The sequence below is a fragment of the Engystomops pustulosus genome, chromosome 11, assembly GCF_040894005.1.
Source record: "Engystomops pustulosus chromosome 11, aEngPut4.maternal, whole genome shotgun sequence".
NCBI lineage: Eukaryota > Metazoa > Chordata > Amphibia > Anura > Leptodactylidae > Engystomops > Engystomops pustulosus.
In genome coordinates, this window is record NC_092421.1 from 3,400,956 (window position 1) to 3,421,035 (window position 20,080).

Here is a 20,080-nt window from a genome sequence, read left to right on the forward strand (position 1 = left end):
GGGGCAGGGCGCTGGCTGGCTGTATACCGGGAGGGGGGGGGGCAGGGGCTGAAGGCTAAATATGGGGGGGGGGCAGGGGGCTGCTGGCTGTTCACTAAGGGGCAGGGGCTGCTGGCTATATACTGGGGAACAGGGTCTTCAGGCTGTATACAGGGGGGCATGCGCTGGTGGCTGTATACTGTGGAGAAGGGGCTGCAGGCTGTATACTGGGGGGGCAGGGGCTGCAGGCTATATACTGGGGAACAGGGTCTTCAGGCTGTATACAGGGGGGCATGCGCTGGTGGCTGTATACTGGGGAGAAGGGGCTGCAGGCTGTATACTGGGGGGGCAGGGGCTGCAGGCTATATACTGGGGAACAGGGTCTTCAGGCTGTATACAGGGGGCATGCGCTGGTTGGCTGTATACTGGGGAGAAGGGGCTGCAGGCTGTATACTGGGGGGCAGGGGCTGCAGGCTATATACTGGGGAACAGGGTCTTCAGGCTGTATACAGGGGGGCATGCGCTGGTTGTCTGTATACTAGGGGGCAGGAGCTGTAGGCTGTATACTGGGGGGCAGGGGCTGCAGGCTATATACTGGGGAACAAGGTCTTCAGGCTGTATACAGGGGGGCATGCGCTGGTTGTCTGTATACTAGGGGGCAGGAGCTGTAGGCTGTATACTGGGGGGCAGGGGCTGCAGGCTATATACTGGGGAACAAGGTCTTCAGGCTGTATACAGGGGGGCATGCGCTGGTTGTCTGTATACTAGGGGGCAGGAGCTGTAGGCTGTATACTGGGAGACAGGGGCTACTGGCTTTATACTGGGGAACAGATTCTTCAGGCTGTATGCTGGGGGGCAGGTGCTGCAGGCTATATACTGGGGAACAGGGTCTTCAGGCTGTATACTAGGGGACAGGAGCCTTTGCAATTAATTTTACAAATATTCTGGTAACTGAACATAGATGGTAGATCTCATTGCAAGTTACAATGGGAATGCTGTAATATTGTAATTGTCTTTTGTATTGTTTGGAAAATAATTATAAAAAAAATATTCTGCTTACAACTTAAAATTTTCAATTTTGTATTTACACCTTTTTTTCTGCAGACCCATGGTTACAGACTACAAAAGAGCCCTTGTGTAGTCTGATCCTCCACCCATAGGTAGATCATCAAGAAATAGTGGACCAATAGATGGGGTTAGAGGACACCCATCATCAGTACTTACCTGAGCGTTTCTTTATGCACCAAGTCGAACTGTTCTTAAATAAAAACACTTAAAACGCAAAAAGAGTTTTAAAAAAATTAGCAAATTGGCCGGCGGCAATCAGGATGACGTTACCTGAGCGCCTCTCGTCACAGTCGGCTTCAAATGTATTCATGCCACGCACTGTAATAGCAGCGCCGGCTCCCATCCGAGGAGCTTGGAGAGAGCTCTCGCTACACTCTCTCACCAGCTCCCGGCTCCTCAGGCGTGACTATTACAGTGAGAGGCGTGCATAAATTAAAAGCTGACAATGCTGAAAGGCGCTCAGTATTCTCAGGGTATGTTTGCTTCATAATGCATCACATCACATGGGAGGTTTCCTTTAAGCATACAAAATGTCCCTGTTCTATAGTGTAGGTGTAGCCTTCAGTACATTGGGGCAGATTTACTTACCCGGTCCATTCGCAATCCCGCGGCGCGTTGTCCGACGTGGATTTGCGTCCTGCTGGGATTCACTAAGGTCGTGAGCCCGTCGTCCACCAGGTGTCGCTGCTGCGCCGAGGTCCGCCGGAGTTCACCATCCTCTTCCTGGTGCATGTAAGCGACACAATTTTTAAAAAAAAAACCCACAGTTTTTCCGAATCTGTCTGGTTTTCCGACGCCCACGCACCCCGATTTCCGTCGCGTGAAACCCGCCACCGATGTGACACAACCCAATCGCGTGCCTCAAAAACCCGGGGCAAAATGGCGCAAAACGGTAATTTTCGGGAAACCCGACGAAAATTAGCGATTCGGGCCCTTAGTAAATGAGCCCCATTGTGCTCTGCATTCCAGGCTGCTCATTCATTAGGATTTTTTTTTACAAATAGTTGATTTTTTCCCCCCAGGAATCATACAAAACACGACAATGATACGACAGTAAATTTAAGTTTTAGTAAAGGGAAAAAAAAATAATATAAATTCAAACCTAACATTGTTCTTTGGTACATTTTTCTATTGACAGAATGATTTATTTCCGTGATAATACAATTCATCGATGGTTGATGGTAGAGTAGATACATAGTAACATACTGTGCAGCATCTAAAACAAATCACAAGTCATTGTGACCCTTGGGTGACCAATGTTTATGTAATAAGACCGATGCACCTGAACCATTTCTGAAGGCCCCTCTCACATAGAAGACACAGAACCACAGATATGGAAGTTTCAGGTTTGGCAGAACATGTCGACTGCAGCGAAGCGAAACAAACAGTACAGCATGATGGGAGTCGGAGTCGTTAGAAAACGATGCGATGCTTCATCTTTCAACAGGCCGTCAGTCCTCAAACACATCAGGTCAGAAATTGAAATCATATCTAAAATAGAACATTTTCTTGTACTTAAAAAAATACATATAAAATGAATATAAAATCGGAAACTGAGAAGAAAACGGCTATTTGGCTTCTCCTAGCAAATTACGTTTGTTTTTGTGTGTCGATTTTCTTTCATTCCTTCGACTTGACATCATGGCCGTACGTGGAACCAACGCGGTCAGCAACGTGGTCTCCCACGGTGATAGGACTGTACCTAGAAGTGACTGGGCTTCTGAATCTGTGCTATCGTATGATGAGAAAATACTGGGTGCTCCAGAGAAATATTTAAAATAGAATCTAAGGGTTTTACCATTTTCTTAACAAGGTCCCGAAAATCTTCAGTACAAACCAGTCATTTCAATTGTAGGTGGCAGCTTATATACATCCAGTCCGCTCCACGTAGCACTGTCTGTCTGAATGTGTACGTCATACCTCCATATACAGAAGATACAATGTGGACACAATATACATCACATTTTTTTGCCTCAATATGTAACCACCAGTAGACGAGACTGAGACAGTTCTCCTGTACCAAGGTGTCCACACACATTAAATAAAAGGTCAAATTACACTTTAAAAATAAGTTTTTTGTTTTTTTTTTTAAATTAACATGATCAAAAATAAAAAGTAGACTTTTTTTTGTTTTCACAGCGACACATACAGGAGTGTACCGGATACAGAATATTTGTGCAACAGCAGCATATACAAAAAGGTTCTACTGAGCGGAGTTTACAGATCTGATATGTTGCAGGAAAGAGTAACACAGAGCCCACTCCTGCTGCTGCTGAGGAGTCATTTATACAGTGTATATATATATATATCTAGTCTATATATATATGGTTGAAGTGACTTGTGCAGCCCACTCCAGCAGCCTTAGAGGTAGGTCAAGCTAAACTTTTTCAGCAACTGACACACAAGAGCAAGGTTGGTTTGACCACTTTTCACTGGCACATAGAACCAGCCAATGGACTTTCCATATATTCTTTGTGTTGAGTGTTTATATATATATATATATTTTTACTTTTTTTCTTCCCTGTTCACAATTGTGTTACCTTAGGGAATTTTTTTTTTTCTATTGATATTTAGCTATCAAACTTGTCCATAAATTTTGCCGTTGCGGGTGGAATCATCCAATTAGAATAAACACAGTCATTGGCATATCTTGAAAAAACAGACTTATTGGCATCGAATCTCGGGATTGGTACGGGGCTCTCTTCAGGCCAGTTCGGATAAGACATGCCTAAAAATGAAAAGACATCATTTGTTCTGCACTGAAGAACCAAAAAATATATAGTAATAGCTTCACGTGCAGACAGTAAGGCCCTTGGCAAAACTCCCTTTGATGAGAAAAGGACATAAGCCATTGATATTGCTACAAAGACATAAAAGAGACAAAGAAGACTAAAAACACAACTAAAGATGGAACCTCAACGTTTCAACTCACATAAAATATAATGGAAGATTCACTTAAGCCAAATTGTAAAAATATCCCAATATTTGTAAATTAGAAGTTAATTAAAAGCCGTGGTAGACATTTATTTCACCAGGATCGGTCAATTCCTTGGAAGGGGAGGCTAATCCAACTGAAACCTGGCAGGAGCGATCTGGGATTATAAATGTCACCACGCCAGATACTTTATTATCATTGGACCTATCAAAAGTTTCTGGCAGAGGCCTCTTTCCGTCTCCTCATTGGAAGCATGAATCAAACATCCATATATATGGAAGGGAGAAGGGGGTCGTGGGGATAACTACTGGCCAAATGTGCATTAAGCCGACAGATTTCAACCTTGATCCAATATGAAAACCACAAAGGCTGAACTCTGACGAGCATGTTATGTGTATATGGCCATCCTTTCCTTTTGATTGACTATAGGCTGGAGGCATTCTTGCAGTTTTGGTGCACTTTATTCCTTCGATAAAGTTACGAGTCAATCTAAAAGTTCTTTCTGTTGTAACCAATGATTTGGTAAGAACAAAAAAAAAAGACACATCAAAAACTGCAAGTGTGAACTTCAAGTGAAAGAATGATACTTTTGTAACGTTCAGGTCTGGAGAGAATAGGTGACTAGGTAGACCTCTCTACACCGGCCTCTTCAGCTCATCTCTTGGCATTGGTTACTAGAGTATTGATGGTGTAAACGGTTCCGAGTCACACAACATTACAAGTTTTGGAGTGGAATTATATAGAAAAAAGTGGAATTGACTTTGACAACCAATAACATTTCAACCTCTTTTCTGAAGCCATTTAGAACATAAAAGGCAGAGGTGTGATTGGTTGACTTTTGTTCCCCAGTTTTGACACATTGGAGTCACACATACTGTACGACTCAAATGTTTTAGTTCAATTGGATACTTGATCTAGTAAGAGCCATACGAGAACTCGGAACCACAAGTTTTAATGGTAACAATTGGGAAATCACAAGGATATCAATTCCACTGTTTAGATTATAGGTTTTATACAAGCTACTCTTTTATACTAAAAATAATATGTGATATAATATTTTTATGTTTCCAAGGCAACAACAATGGCTTATGTCTGTGCAACAAGAAGCGGTTGTGATACAAAATGGTAACCAGAATATACTAAGAGGAAGTCCACCACGTAAGGTTGCAAGTATTTTGTGAGGCCAATAAATGTTGTATTAGAAATTCAAGGTCAATAAATATTATTAACATTCTTACACTCATTGGTAAGACTTTCCCCCTTATAGTGTATGGATATTGAACGCAGAATAATGGAAAATCCCAAGTCTGATTCTTTCAATATTGAAATCAGAAGTAGAAAAATGAAGGAGTTTTGGCAAGAACTATTCTTACTGTCTCAGGTCACCAACACAAGACACGTACACCAGAGACATCTCAATAGACAACAGAAAAGAAACAATTCTTCACAAAGCATAATGCAAAAAAAAAAAAATTCTACATGACAATTTTTTTTAAGGGGGTGGTTTAAAGGTGTTGTATGAACTTAGAAGATAGACTCACGTTTGTTTGGTCTCTTACAGGAAGCAGTCACATGTTTCTAATCTCGTACAACCCCTTTAATGATATTATTTCTCGACTCTCCATGAGAGGACACCATCAATTAGTCACCAAAATGAATATATTTCTATGTTATAACTGAAGGCGATTTATATTACTGGTATGGGCTGTTTTTGGGTAGAAAATGCTACGTTTAGGTTTTTATTGCCTGTGGGTATCTCCTGGAAGATTCTAGATTCTTTCTACCGATTAGGTAACTATGAGATGAGTGGATATCGGGCCACACTAGAAACAGTCACTCCGACAAAGGCTATGCAAGTAAGATGTGGTCATCTTGTCATGTTTGTAATGAGGTCTTCTGGCTATAAACTAGGACGTTTGTTGTCCTTTCTGCTGACAACCCCCTTAAGTTAGGTTGATTTAATTATGAAGGCAATGAAAACAACGGGACAGTAACGAGGTTGATATCCTAAATATACACAAAGTCGGGACACTCCTATATACTTTATGTGGTCAACCAGTCTTGAGAAAATTTGTAGGCTTGGCCAACCTCAGCCAAATGTTTCAATATGTTCAAGTTAAGAGTCAAACTTTACTTGGGAGCAATGGACTGGCCCTTTGTTATGTGATTTTCACGGTTTACGTTACGTTACGGCCAGTGCACTGTTGGATATGCGTTGTGTGAGGATACGATATCGTTAAGTAGATAATATGTCTCCTACCTCAAAAATGTTGAGCAAATTAACTACAATCCACGGTTTAATTAGCAAAAACCTTAAAGTTGGAAGTCGCCAGCCCCATGAAACGTTCTGATGTTGCGCTTTGACTTGACAAAGGATAACTCCTCATCAGGGATCAGTTACCTGGTTTGGGGTCTATCGAGCCTAAGCCTCCACAACATTTGGCTCAGGTTGGCCAATCCTACAAATTTTCTCAAGACTGGTTGACCGCCTAAAGTATATAGGAGTGTCCCGACTTTGTGTATATTCCAGATATCAATCTCGTTACTATGCCGGGGTAGTCATTGCCTTCATAATTAAATCAACTTAACTTAAGGGAGGTTTTCAGCAGAAAGCAAAAAAAAAAAAAAAAAGAAAGAAATTGTGCCTGAAATTATTGTAGTTATTGATATCAAAATTTACTTTATTGCTTAAATGTTTTCCAATCTACTACTGTCAGCTCAAAGGTCCCGTCATCCCCACTTCCTACTTGGATTTAGTGAAAGTAATATCACTTTCAACACACAACATGATGTGTGAATGATATTGGTTGATTGGCTCAGTTTAATAGCTGGGCCATCCCCCTTGTAGGTCATCACTGAGAACTGTCAATCTGTGGAATAGCCGAGCTCAGGCGCTGGTCACAGCAGGGACAGCAGAGAGCTCAGGCGCTGGTCACAGCAGGGACAGCAGAGAGCTCAGGCGCTGGTCACAGCGGGGAGAGCAGAGAGCTCAGACGCTGGTCACAGCAGGGACAGCAGAGAGCTCAGGCGCTGGTCACAGCAGGGACAGCAGAGAGCTCAGGCGCTGGTCACAGCAGGGACAGCAGAGAGCTCAGGAGCCGGTCACAGCAGGGACAGCAGAGAGCTCAGGCGCTACTCACAGCAGGGACAGCAGAGAGCTCAGGCGCTGGTCACAGCAGGGACAGCAGAGAGCTCAGGTGCTGGTCACAGCAGGGACAGCAGAGAGCTCAGGCGCAGGTCACAGCAGGGACAGCAGAGAGCTCAGGCGCCGGTCACAGCAGGGACAGCAGAGAGCTCAGGCGCTGGTCACAGCAGGGACAGCAGAGAGCTCAGGCGCTGGTCACAGGAGGGACAGCAGAGAGCTCAGGCGCAGGTCACAGCAGGGACAGAAGAGAGCTCAGGCGCTGGTCACAGGAGGGACAGCAGAGAGCTCAGGTGCTGGTCACAGCAGGGACAGCAGAGAGCTCAGGCGCTGGTCACAGCAGGGACAGCAGAGAGCTCAGGCACCGGTCACAGCAGGGACAGCAGAGAGCTCAGGCGCCGGTCACAGCAGGGACAGCAGAGAGCTCAGGCGCCGGTCACAGCAGGGACAGCAGAGAGCTCAGGCGCCGGTCACAGCAGGGACAGCAGAGAGCTCAGGCGCCGGTCACAGCAGGGACAGCAGAGAGCTCAGGCGCTGGTCACAGCAGGGACAGCAGAGAGTTCAGGCGCTGGTCACAGCAGGGGCAGCAGAGAGCTCAGGCGCTGGTCACAGCAGGGACAGCAGAGAGCTCAGGCACAGGTCACAGCAGGGACAGCAGAGAGCTCAGGCGCTGGTCACAGCAGGGACAGCAGAGAGCTCAGGCACAGGTCACAGCAGGGACAGCAGAGAGCTCAGGCGCTGGTCACAGCAGGGACAGCAGAGAGCTCAGGCGCTGGTCACAGCAAGGACAGCAAAGAGCTCAGGCGCTGGTCACAGCAGGGACAGCGGAGAGTTTCAAGTAGGCTCTAGATGCCTTCTTACACCTAAATAACATTGATGGTTGTTATATAGAATTGATTCCCATAAATCCCTTCCTCATCCAATCCCTTCCCTGGTTGAATTTGATGGACAAGTGTCTTTTTTCAACTGTATAACCTATGATACTATGATCACTTTTTAGAGACAGAGGGGTGGATTTAGCTATTAAAATGAGCCAGTCTGTCAGGCCACTCACACACAGAACGGATCGTGTGCAAATGTGACAACATGAAATTCTCTCCTTTCTAAAAAAAAACAAACTAAAACGGTAGAATCAGAACCCCGGACCTGGGCTGACAGCGGGATGTCAAAGGACCTTTAGCATTACAGAGCAATAATATTGTAGGGCAGGGGTCTTTAACAGTATAAAAACATGCATTTATGTCCACAAACAGAAGAAGCAAATGCATAGATAATGATCTTTCCATCAACAGGAAATGTAGCTGGTAGATGCCCGGGGGTAGGGTAGATATACATATACAAGTACTGGGGGTCCCCTCTATTCAACCTTCCCTTTTATACTATGATTGGCTTTGCCTGAGTGTCACCTTTTGATCTAGTCCGAATGCCCCCCATCCTCATTGAATGACCAATTGCATTTAACTAAAACAAAACCCGTATATACTCGAGTATAAGCCGAGTGCTGAAAAACCCTAACTTGGCTTATACTCGAGTCTATAAAAATAAAAGTGTACTCAACTTCCGACGCCTCCCCCCCAGGAGGTCCTCTTCTGTCCAACGATGTTTCGGCTCCCTCTCTCCGTGTGGTGCCGTCGCTCGAGCTGTGACGTCAGCGGCTCCAGCAACGGCACCACACGGAGAGAGGGAGCCGAAACATCATTGGACAGAAGAGGACCTCCTGGGCAGGGCCTGTATACAGGGGGCCGAATGCTTTATACTAGGGACAGGGGGCTGCAGGCTGTATACTGGGGGCTGGGGCTGCGGGCTGTATACTGGGGGGCAGGGTCTGTATACTGGGGGGCATGTACTGGCTGGCTGTATACTGGGGGCAGGCTGGGACCAATGCATTTCCTACCCTCGGCTTATACTCGAGTCAATAGTTTTTTTTCCAGTTTTTTGTATTAAAATTAGGGACCTCGGCTTATAATCGGGACGGCTTATACTCGAGTATATACAGTAATTATCTTTGCAGTATTTCATCAGTTTGTGGTCACAAAGGTAATTTTCAAGAACTTTTGAAATTTTGCCCTAGCAAGTTCCATCATTTCTTTCCTGCTGAAGAAACCTTCTTTTATAAGATGTAGCGACGCCTTATTCTACTAATAATATAGTAATAATAAATTCTCTCACCTAATCATTTACACATCAAAAACCTCCGGAGAATGAGAAGATTTTTTACATAAATATGTTTAAGTTTAGAGTCAAACTTTACTTGGGAGCAATGGACTGGCCCTTTGTTATGTGATTTCCACGGTTTACGTTACGGCCAGTGCACTGTTGGATATGCGTTGTGTGAGGATATGATATCATTAAGTAGATAATATGTCTCCTACCTCAAAAATGTTGAGCAAATTAACTACAATCCACGGTTCAATTAGCAAAAACTTTATAGTTGGAAGTCGCCAGCCCCATGAAACGTTCTGATGTTGCGTTTTGACTTGACAAAGGATAACTCCTCATCAGGGATCAGTTACCTGGTTTGGGGTCTATCGAGCCTAAGCCTCCACAACATTTGGCTGAGGTTGGCCAATCCTACAAATTTTCTCAAGACTGGTTGACCACCTAAAGTATATAGGAGTGTCCCGACTTTCCAAGGACTGGAGATTATGAGGAAATTAAGCATCAATTGGATGGATCTCCACCTGCCCGCTCCTTATGTCCTACAAGGGCCTGCGCCACTGCCAGCGGTTCGATTCTTTCTTGGCCGAGCTGAGAGTATATGGGGCTCAGAGTGGATTGCAGCCTGATGAAGGAACCTACTGTTTATGCCGGAATTTCTTATGATTATGTTTTAATTATTAGGCTCCTGCGTACAGTCAATATGTTAAACCATTCATTGTTCAAGCTTAGGAAAACTAGTTTGCTGCGTTAAATATTGCATTGTTATGTTATACCTACAATGTAGCCATTTTGGATGTCTTTGTTTATGGTTAGTCTAGTGGATCCAAATATTCACCACCCACTATGATATTCGCCATCTAGCCATGTCATACAGCCATCTAAAAGGTTCGCCATCACTGGTCTAGACCTTACTCTCCAGTGGATGCACTAGCGGCTAGCAATACTGACTGCTCCGAAGGTCCTAATGGTAGCTGAATGCTCGATGATGTTCCTATGGGACAGTCTTTGTCCAGCTAAGTTCCTATAGCATAAGATATGGACATATTGTATTGAGGTTATATATTAAGTGCTGTTGTTTCTCGCCATACAATGTCAGAAATGAGTTTGGGTTAAAGCCTTCTATTTATATACATGATTCCCTTGGCTATACTTTAGGCATATGGTTTATGGAATATTTGCTTAGGTTTTTGCAAAATGATTTATCTGCTGAAGTTAAAATTTTGCAAAAAAAACAAACAAACCAAAAAACCCCAAAACATTAAAGAAAATAAAATAAAACTGAACATCTGTAAAAGCAGAGTCTGATTATTTTTTTTAGAGACACAGCCCTGGGGTTGTGGAGGAGCGGAGTTCTATAAAAGCTCAGATTGATGGCATTAGTCCTACTGGAGAGCGGAGCTAGAATCTAGTAAACGCATGGGAAATTCTACCATAGAGTTTGTTTTCTATCCAGGTTGAGGGCAGAGTTCGGGGGAGTGGGGCATTATTACAGTCCACCAGAGGCGTCTCTTCTTCAGAAAGCCCATCATCATAGAGAATGGAATCTGCTGGGGTAGAGGCAGCAAGGTCCAAATAATCCTAAAATGTGGAGTAAAAAAATTTGCGTGTTACAAAATCTTACAATAAAACCTTTAGCATGATATAATGTACACACATTGGGGCTTATTTACTAAGGGCCGCGGATTGCACTTTCGTTGGACTGTTGACGGTTTTTGGGATTTGCGCAGCTGTCACAGGTATATAACAGGGGTTTGCTCTGGGATTGTGTTGCACCCAAAATAATGTGGCGCAGATGCGATGCTTTCATGCGACAGAAATGGGGGGGGCGGACGTCAGACGATTCGATTGATTCGGACTGAGCGCGGGATTTAACTTTCAAATTGTGTTGCAAGACATGCACCAGGAAGAAGAAGGGGAACTCCGGGCGCACAATCTTAGTGACTCCCCGCACAGCGCATTATGCACGGACAATGCACTTACATGCACCAGGAAGAAGAAGGTGAACTCCGGGGACCTGAGCGGGGAAGTGACACATGCAGGATATCAGGTGCATGATCTTAGTGACTCCCCGCACAGCGTATTATACACAGACAATGCACTTACATGCACCAGGAAGAAGAAGATGAACTCTGGGGACCTGAGCGGGGAAGTGACACATGCAGGATATCGGGCGCACGATCTTAGTGACTCCCCACAAAGCGCATTATACACGGACAATGCACTTACATGCACCAGGAAGAAGAAGGTGAACTCCAGGGACCTGAGCGTGGAAGCGACACATGCAGGATATCGGGCGCACGATCTTAGTGACTCCCCGCACAGCGCATTATACACGGACAATGCACTTACATGCACCAGGAAGAAGAAGGTGAACTCCGGGGACCTGAGCAGGGAAGCGACACATGCAGGATATCGGGTGCAGGATCTTAGTGACTCCCCGCACAGCACATTATACACGGACAATGCACTTACATGCACCAGGAAGAAGAAGGTGAACTCCGGGGACCTGAGCGGGGAAGCGACACATGCAGGATATCGGGCGCAGGATCTTAGTGACTCCCTGCACAGCGCATTATACACGGACAATGCACCTACATGTACCAGGAAGAAGAGGGTGAACTCCGGGGACCTGAGCAGGGAAGCGACACATGCAGGATATCGGGCGCAGGATCTTAGTGACTCCCCGCACAGCACATTATACACGGACAATGCACTTACATGCACCAGGAAGAAGAAGGTGAACTCCAGGGACCTGAGCAGGGAAGCGACACATGCAGGATATCGGGTGCAGGATCTTAGTGACTCCCCGCACAGCACATTATACACGGACAATGCACTTACATGCACCAGGAAGAAGAAGGTGAACTCCGGGGACCTGAGCGGGGAAGCGACACATGCAGGATATCGGGCGCAGGATCTTAGTGACTCCCCGCACAGCACATTATACACGGACAATGCACTTACATGCACCAGGAAGAAGAAGGTGAACTCCAGGGACCTGAGCAGGGAAGCGACACATGCAGGATATCGGGTGCAGGATCTTAGTGACTCCCCGCACAGCGCATTATACACGGACAATGCACTTACATGCACCAGGAAGAAGAAGGTGAACTCCGGGGACCTGAGCAGCGAAGCGACACATGCAGGATATCGGGCACATAGGATTTTAGTGAATCGCGGCAAAGTGCATTATCGTCAGACAATGCACTTTTGTGAACTCCGAGGGACCGGGTAAGTAAATGTGACCCCCACCAGATGAACACCCATCACATATCCTGTAGGTTGATTACTGGAAAATCCTTTAGAAATGGCACTCTTCTCCAAGTACCGTGGTTTCTTCATCCCTTCAGGACTCACCCTGCTTTTCACCATCATTTTCTCCAGTTCTTTACTGATCTCACCAAACGTCGGCCTCTTGTCTGGTTCCTGCTTCCAGCACTTCAGCATCAGGTTGTACCTGAAATTTCACAAGACAATAAATTACATCAACAAATTTCTATGAAAAATGCATAAAATGTGCCTTCAGAGGAGAATATTTTTGGGATATTGTAGTATAAATTGGGAGACAGGAATTTTTTTATTCTTCTGATATAAAGTATTTTATACATTTGGAGATCATGTTACAAATTATCGGAACATGAGTCTTTGTTTGCAGACTTACATTTCATCACTGCAGTTCTCTGGCTTCTCCATTCTATAACCAGTTTTAAGGAGATTGAAGAGACGCTCCGGCGCAATACCCGGGTATGGATTTCCTCCAAGGGTAACGATCTCCCACAGAAGAACTCCAAAAGACCACCTGGGACCATACACGAGAACAACCCATTATCAGTGCCCACAGTTATATGGAACTATATCACAGGTCAGCTGTAATAAAAAGGGTCCTCAAAGAGGAATTAGTGACATACAAAATCTACAATACTGCCTGCAAATAGGACACAATGTACCATCTGCTCAGCTCCTCCTGCTCTATAACATGCTGCCTGCAAATAGGACACAATGTACCATCTGCTCAGCTCCTCTTGCTCTATAACATGCTGCCTGCAAATAGGACACAATGTACCATCTGCTCAGCTCCTCCTGCTCTATAACATGCTGCCTGCAAATAGGACACTGTGCAATCTGCTCAGCTCCTCCTGCTCTATAACATGCTGCCTGCAGATAGTACACAATGTACAATATGTTTGGCTTCTCCTGCTCTATAACATGCTGCCTGCAGATAGGACTCTATGTACAATCCGCTCAGTTCCTCCTGCTCTATAACATGCTGCCTGCAGATAGTACACAATGTACAATATGTTTGGCTTCTCCTGCTCTATAACATGCTGCCTGCATAATAATGGGGTGATAGGTTATTTTGAAGACACCACTATTTGATAGGAAGGCTTTGCTATATCACAATTCCTTAGTTCTGCTCGCAAGACCTTTTGGACTTATCCACTATTAGGGGAACAGACAGGGCAATCTATCACAAAGGCCGTGCATACCGGACAGTCTGTTTGCCGGGTGCTCGGGTTCGGCATCAGGTTGACCAATTACTGGGAGGGGCTGGTGAGGATCCAGCAGTCATGGTCCACATTGCCACCAATGACAAAGTAAGAGGTAGGTGGCAGATCCATAAAATAGGTACAGTAGGGATGGGCTGCTCCTCAATGGGGAGGGGGGGGGGCAGCTGTGCCGGGGGGAAAATGGCTAGAAGGTTGGAGGACCTGGGGGGAGGGCAACTAGACTTGTGCAGGGCAAATAGACAGTGTAGATAGAGAGCTGGGAAGAGTCATAGTCCATGGGGGAGGGAGGGGGGCTGGAATAAGATTGGGGAATAAGAACAAAAGGAATACGGAAAACCATATAAAGTGCATGTACACTAATGGCAGAAGCCTCACAAACACAATGGAGGAACTGGACGTCTATGATATAGTGGGTATCAGCGAGACATGGCTGGACAGTAGCTATGACTGGGCGGTTACTATAGAGGGTTATAGTCATTTTGGAAATGGGGCTTGGTTACATGTGAATTCTTGCCTCAAGCCCGTCCTGCGAGATGACATCGTTGAAAAAAATGAAAATCTGGAGTCCCTATCGCTGGAGATAAGGGGAGGGAAAAAGAATATTAAATATTACTAGGGGGTTGTTATAAGTCAAATGGATGCGGCTTCAATGCATGGTGAAGGACTTCTCATGGGGGACTTCAATTACCCCCATATTGACTGGGGGGCAGAAACCTGCAGACAGTTGGAGCCAACTAAAGGGGGGGAACTGCTGGACCTTATCCTGTCCAACAGACCTGACAGGGCATCAAAATTACATGTTGGGGGGAACCTGGGTAATAGTGAAGCGTAATATAAAATCAATGATATTGTGATCAATAAGAGCGGAGGGGCAATAAATGTCCTAAACTTCAGCAGCTAAGGGAGGACCTTCTAGGCATAAACTGGAAAAATGTTCTCAAAGACAAAAGCACCCAAAAAATTTGACTTTTTCACAAATATTCTAAAAAAAGTCCTGAGAGAAACAAACCATATGGGAAAAAAACATAATAGAAACACGAAAAAGACAATGTAGCTAACTAGTAAGGCGAGCAATAAGAAAGAAAGATAAGGCATTTAAGGTGCTAAAACATGAAAGTAGCGATGAGGCATTACAGGATTATAGAAAGAAAAATAGATTCTGTAAAAAAAAAAAAAAAAACAGATAAAGGCGGCAAAAATAAAGATTGAAAGAAATGTTGCCCAGGAGAGTAAATATAATCCCAAATTATTTTTCAAGGTTATAAATGATAAGAAACTAAAAACAGAGAGTGTGGGTTCCCTGAGGAATAACATGGGGATTATAGTGGAAGGAGATGAGGAAAGGGCCAATATACTGAATGTCGCCTCGCAACCACTAAGATAGATAAATCACCTGGGCCAGATGGCATACACCCCCGGGTTCTGCATGAATTATATACCGTGATAGACAGACCGTTATTTTTAATATTTGAAGATTCACTGAGGACTGGTTATGTTCCACAGGAATGGCGCATAGCAAATGTGGTACCAATATACAAAAATCGATTACAAAGCGATCCTGGGAAGTACATACCTGCGAGTCTAACTTCTTTGGAGAAGAAAATATTTGAGGGGTTTGCTAGAGATGCTACCCTGGAGTATCTCACTGTGCATAACCATATAACCCAGCGTCATCATGAGACTAATCTGATTGGCTTCTATAAGGAGGTAAGTTCTAGCATGCACCTGGGGGAGGCTGTGGATGTTGTATATCTGGACTTTTCCAAGGCATTTGATACATAAAATGGGACTGCTGGGATTAGGGGAAAATCTGTGTATTTGCGCAAGTAATTGGCTTAGTGATAGAAAACAGAGGGTCATTATTAATGGCACATTCTCAGATTGGGTTGATGTTACCAGTAGAGGTCACAGGGGTCAGTATTGGGGCCACTTGCTTTGAATATTTTTATTAATGACCTTGTAGTGGGTTTACAGAGTCAAGTTTCAATATTTGCAGATGATACTAAGCTGTGTAAAGTAGTAAATACTGAGGTCTATAATTTAGCTTTACAGAGGGATTTGTGGAAGCTTGAGGAGTGGGCAGAAAATGTTCGTTGAGGTTTAATGTAGATAAATGTAAAGTTATGCACTTGGGCCATGGAAACAAAAAGTATAATTATGTTCTAAACAGTCAATTACTTGGTAAAACTGGAGCTGAAAAGGACTTGGGGGTATTGGTGGATGGTAAACTAAATTTTAGTGACCAGAGCCAGGCGGCTGCTGCTAAAGCAAATACAATTATGGGATTTATCAAGAGAGGAATAGATAAGTTTTGCCCTTATTCAAATCCGGTCCTACCATCACCATAGACAGGGGGAATCATCTACGCCTAGAGGAGAGGAGGTTCTACCATCACCATAGACAGGAGGCATCCTCTACACCTAGAGGAGAGGACGTTCTACCATCACCATAGACAGGGGACATCCTCTACACCTAGAGGAGAGAAGGTTCTACCATCATCATAGACAGGGGGCATCCCCTACACCTAGAGAGGAGATTCTACCATCACCATAGACAGGGGGCATCCTCTACATCTAGGAAGGAGAGGAGATTCTACCATCACCATAGACAGAGGGCATCCTCTACACCTAGAGGAGAGGCGGTTCTACCATCACCATAGACAGGGGACATCCTCTACACCTAGAAGAGAGGAGGTTCTACCATCACCATAGACAGGGGGCATCCTCTACACCTAGAAGAGAGGAGGTTCTACCATCACCATAGACAGGGGGCATCCTCTACACCTAGAGGAGAGAAGGTTCTACCATCACCAAAGACAGGGGCCATCCTCTACACCTAGAGGAGAGGAGGTTCTACCATCACCATAGACAGGGGGCATCCTCTACACCTAGAGGAGAGGAGGTTCTACCATCACCATAGACAGGGGGCATCCTCTACACCTAGAAGAGAGGAGGTTCTACCATCACCATAGACAGGGGGCATCCTCTACACCTAGAGGAGAGAAGGTTCTACCATCACCATAGACAGGGGCCATCCTCTACACCTAGAGGAGAGGAGGTTCTACCATCACCATAGACAGGGGGCATCCTCTACACCTAGAGGAGAGGAGGTTCTACCATCACCATAGACAGGAGGCATCCTCTACACCTAGAGGAGAGGAGGTTCTACCATCACCATAGACAGGGGGCATCCTCTACACCTAGAGGAGAGGAGGTTCTACCATCACCATAGACAGGAGGCATCCTCTACACCTAGAGGAGAGGAGGTTCTACCATCACCATAGACAGGAGGCATCCTCTACACCTAGAGGAGAGGAGGTTCTACCATCACCATAGACAGGGGACATCCTCTACACCTAGAGGAGAGGAGGTTCTACCATAACCATACACAGGGGGCATCCTCTACACCTAGAGGAGAGGAGGTTCTACCATCACCATAGACAGGGGGCATCCTCTTCACCTAGAGGAGGTTCTACCATCACCATAGATAGGAGACATCCTCTACACCTAGAGGAGAGGAGGTTCTACCATCACCATAGACAGGGGGCATCCTCTTCACCTAGAGGAGGTTCTACCATCATCATACACAGGGGACATCCTCTACACCTAGAGGAGAGGAGGTTCTACCATCACCATAGACAGGGAGCATCCTCTACACCTAGAGGAGAGGAGGTTCTACCATCTCCATAGACAGGGGGCATCCTCTACACCTAGAGGAGAGGAGGTTCTACCATCACCATAGACAGGGAGCATCCTCTACACCTAGAGGAGAGGAGGTTCTACCATCACCATAGACAGGGGGCATCCTCTACACCTAGAGGAGAGGAGGTTCTACCATCACCATAGACAGGGGACATCCTCTACACCTAGAGGATAGGAGGTTCTACCATCACCATAGACAGGGGCATCCTCTACACCTAGAGGAGAGGAGGTTCTACCATCACCATAGACAGGGGGCATCCTCTACACCTAGAGGAGAGGAGGTTCTACCATCACCATAGACAGGGGGTTTCCTCTACACCTAGAGGAGAGGAGGCTCTACCATCACCATAGCCAGGGGGCATCCTCTACACCTAGAGGAGAGGAGGTTCTACCATCACCATAGACAGGGGCATCCTCTACACCTAGAGGAGAGGAGGCTCTACCATCACCATAGCCAGGGGGCATCCTCTACACCTAGAGGAGAGGAGGTTCTACCATCACCATAGACAGGGGGCATCCTCTACACCTAGAGGAGAGGAGGTTCTACCATCACCATAGACAGGGAGCATCCTCTACACCTAGAGGAGAGGAAGTTCTACCATCACCATAGACAGGGGGCATCCTCTACACCTAGAGGAGAGGAGGTTCTACCATCACCATAGACAGGGAGCATCCTCTACACCTAGAGGAGAGGAGGTTCTACCATCACCATAGACAGGGGGCATCCTCTACAACTAGGGGAGAGGAGGTTCTACCATCACCATAGACCGGGGGCATCCTCTACACCTAGAGGAGAGGAGGTTCTACCATCACCATAGACAGGGGGCATCCCCTACACCTAGAGGAGAGGAGGTTCTACCATCACCATAGACAGGAGGCATCCTCTACACCTAGAGGAGAGGAGGTTCTACCATCACCATAGACAGGGAGCATCCTCTACACCTAGAGGAGAGGAGGTTCTACCATCACCATAGACAGGGGGCATCCTCTACACCTAGAGGAGAGGAGGTTCTACCATCACCATAGACAGGGGGCATCCTCTACACCTAGAGGAGAGGAGGTTCTACCATCACCATAGACAGGGGGCATCCTCTACACCTAGAAGAGAGGAGGTTCTACCATCACCATAGACAGGGGGCATCCTCTACACCTAGAAGAGAGGAGGTTCTACCATCACCATAGACAGGGGGCATCCTCTACACCTAGAGGAGAGAAGGTTCTACCATCACCAAAGACAGGGGCCATCCTCTACACCTAGAGGAGAGGAGGTTCTACCATCACCATAGACAGGGGGCATCCTCTACACCTAGAGGAGAGGAGGTTCTACCATCACCATAGACAGGGGGCATCCTCTACACCTAGAAGAGAGGAGGTTCTACCATCACCATAGACAGGGGGCATCCTCTACACCTAGAGGAGAGAAGGTTCTACCATCACCATAGACAGGGGCCATCCTCTACACCTAGAGGAGAGGAGGTTCTACCATCACCATAGACAGGGGGCATCCTCTACACCTAGAGGAGAGGAGGTTCTACCATCACCATAGACAGGAGGCATCCTCTACACCTAGAGGAGAGGAGGTTCTACCATCACCATAGACAGGGGGCATCCTCTACACCTAGAGGAGAGGAGGTTCTACCATCACCATAGACAGGAGGCATCCTCTACACCTAGAGGAGAGGAGGTTCTACCATCACCATAGACAGGAGGCATCCTCTACACCTAGAGGAGAGGAGGTTCTACCATCACCATAGACAGGGGACATCCTCTACACCTAGAGGAGAGGAGGTTCTACCATAACCATACACAGGGGGCATCCTCTACACCTAGAGGAGAGGAGGTTCTACCATCACCATAGACAGGGGGCATCCTCTTCACCTAGAGGAGGTTCTACCATCATCATACACAGGGGACATCCTCTACACCTAGAGGAGAGGAGGTTCTACCATCACCATAGACAGGGAGCATCCTCTACACCTAGAGGAGAGGAGGTTCTACCATCTCCATAGACAGGGGGCATCCTCTACACCTAGAGGAGAGGAGGTTCTACCATTACCATAGACAGGGAGCATCCTCTACACCTAGAGGAGAGGAGGTTCTACCATCACCATAGACAGGGGGCATCCTCTACACCTAGAGGAGAGGAGGTTCTACCATCACCATAGACAGGGGACATCCTCTACACCTAGAGGATAGGAGGTTCTACCATCACCATAGACAGGGGCATCCTCTACACCTAGAGGAGAGGAGGTTCTACCATCACCATAGACAGGGGGCATCCTCTACACCTAGAGGAGAGGAGGTTCTACCATCACCATAGACAGGGGGTTTCCTCTACACCTAGAGGAGAGGAGGCTCTACCATCACCATAGCCAGGGGGCATCCTCTACACCTAGAGGAGAGGAGGTTCTACCATCACCATAGACAGGGGCATCCTCTACACCTAGAGGAGAGGAGGCTCTACCATCACCATAGCCAGGGGGCATCCTCTACACCTAGAGGAGAGGAGGTTCTACCATCACCATAGACAGGGAGCATCCTCTACACCTAGAGGAGAGGAAGTTCTACCATCACCATAGACAGGGGG

The 20,080-nt window shown here is 46.1% G+C and overlaps 1 protein-coding gene across 1 annotated transcript in view; it reads right to left on the reverse strand.

Annotated features, from left to right (window-relative positions):
* Positions 1-2,101: 2,101 nt before the first annotated feature.
* Positions 2,102-20,080, reverse strand: part of RET (ret proto-oncogene) — a 72,529-nt gene continuing 54,550 nt past the window's right edge. The window contains exons 17-20 of the mRNA XM_072129381.1: positions 12,946-13,083; positions 12,642-12,741; positions 10,715-10,862; positions 2,102-3,775 (exon numbers count right to left, since the gene is read on the reverse strand). Of these exons, the coding sequence (XP_071985482.1) occupies positions 3,618-3,775; positions 10,715-10,862; positions 12,642-12,741; positions 12,946-13,083 (544 nt within the window). The 3' untranslated portion in view covers positions 2,102-3,617. The remainder of the gene's footprint in view (positions 3,776-10,714; positions 10,863-12,641; positions 12,742-12,945; positions 13,084-20,080) is intronic.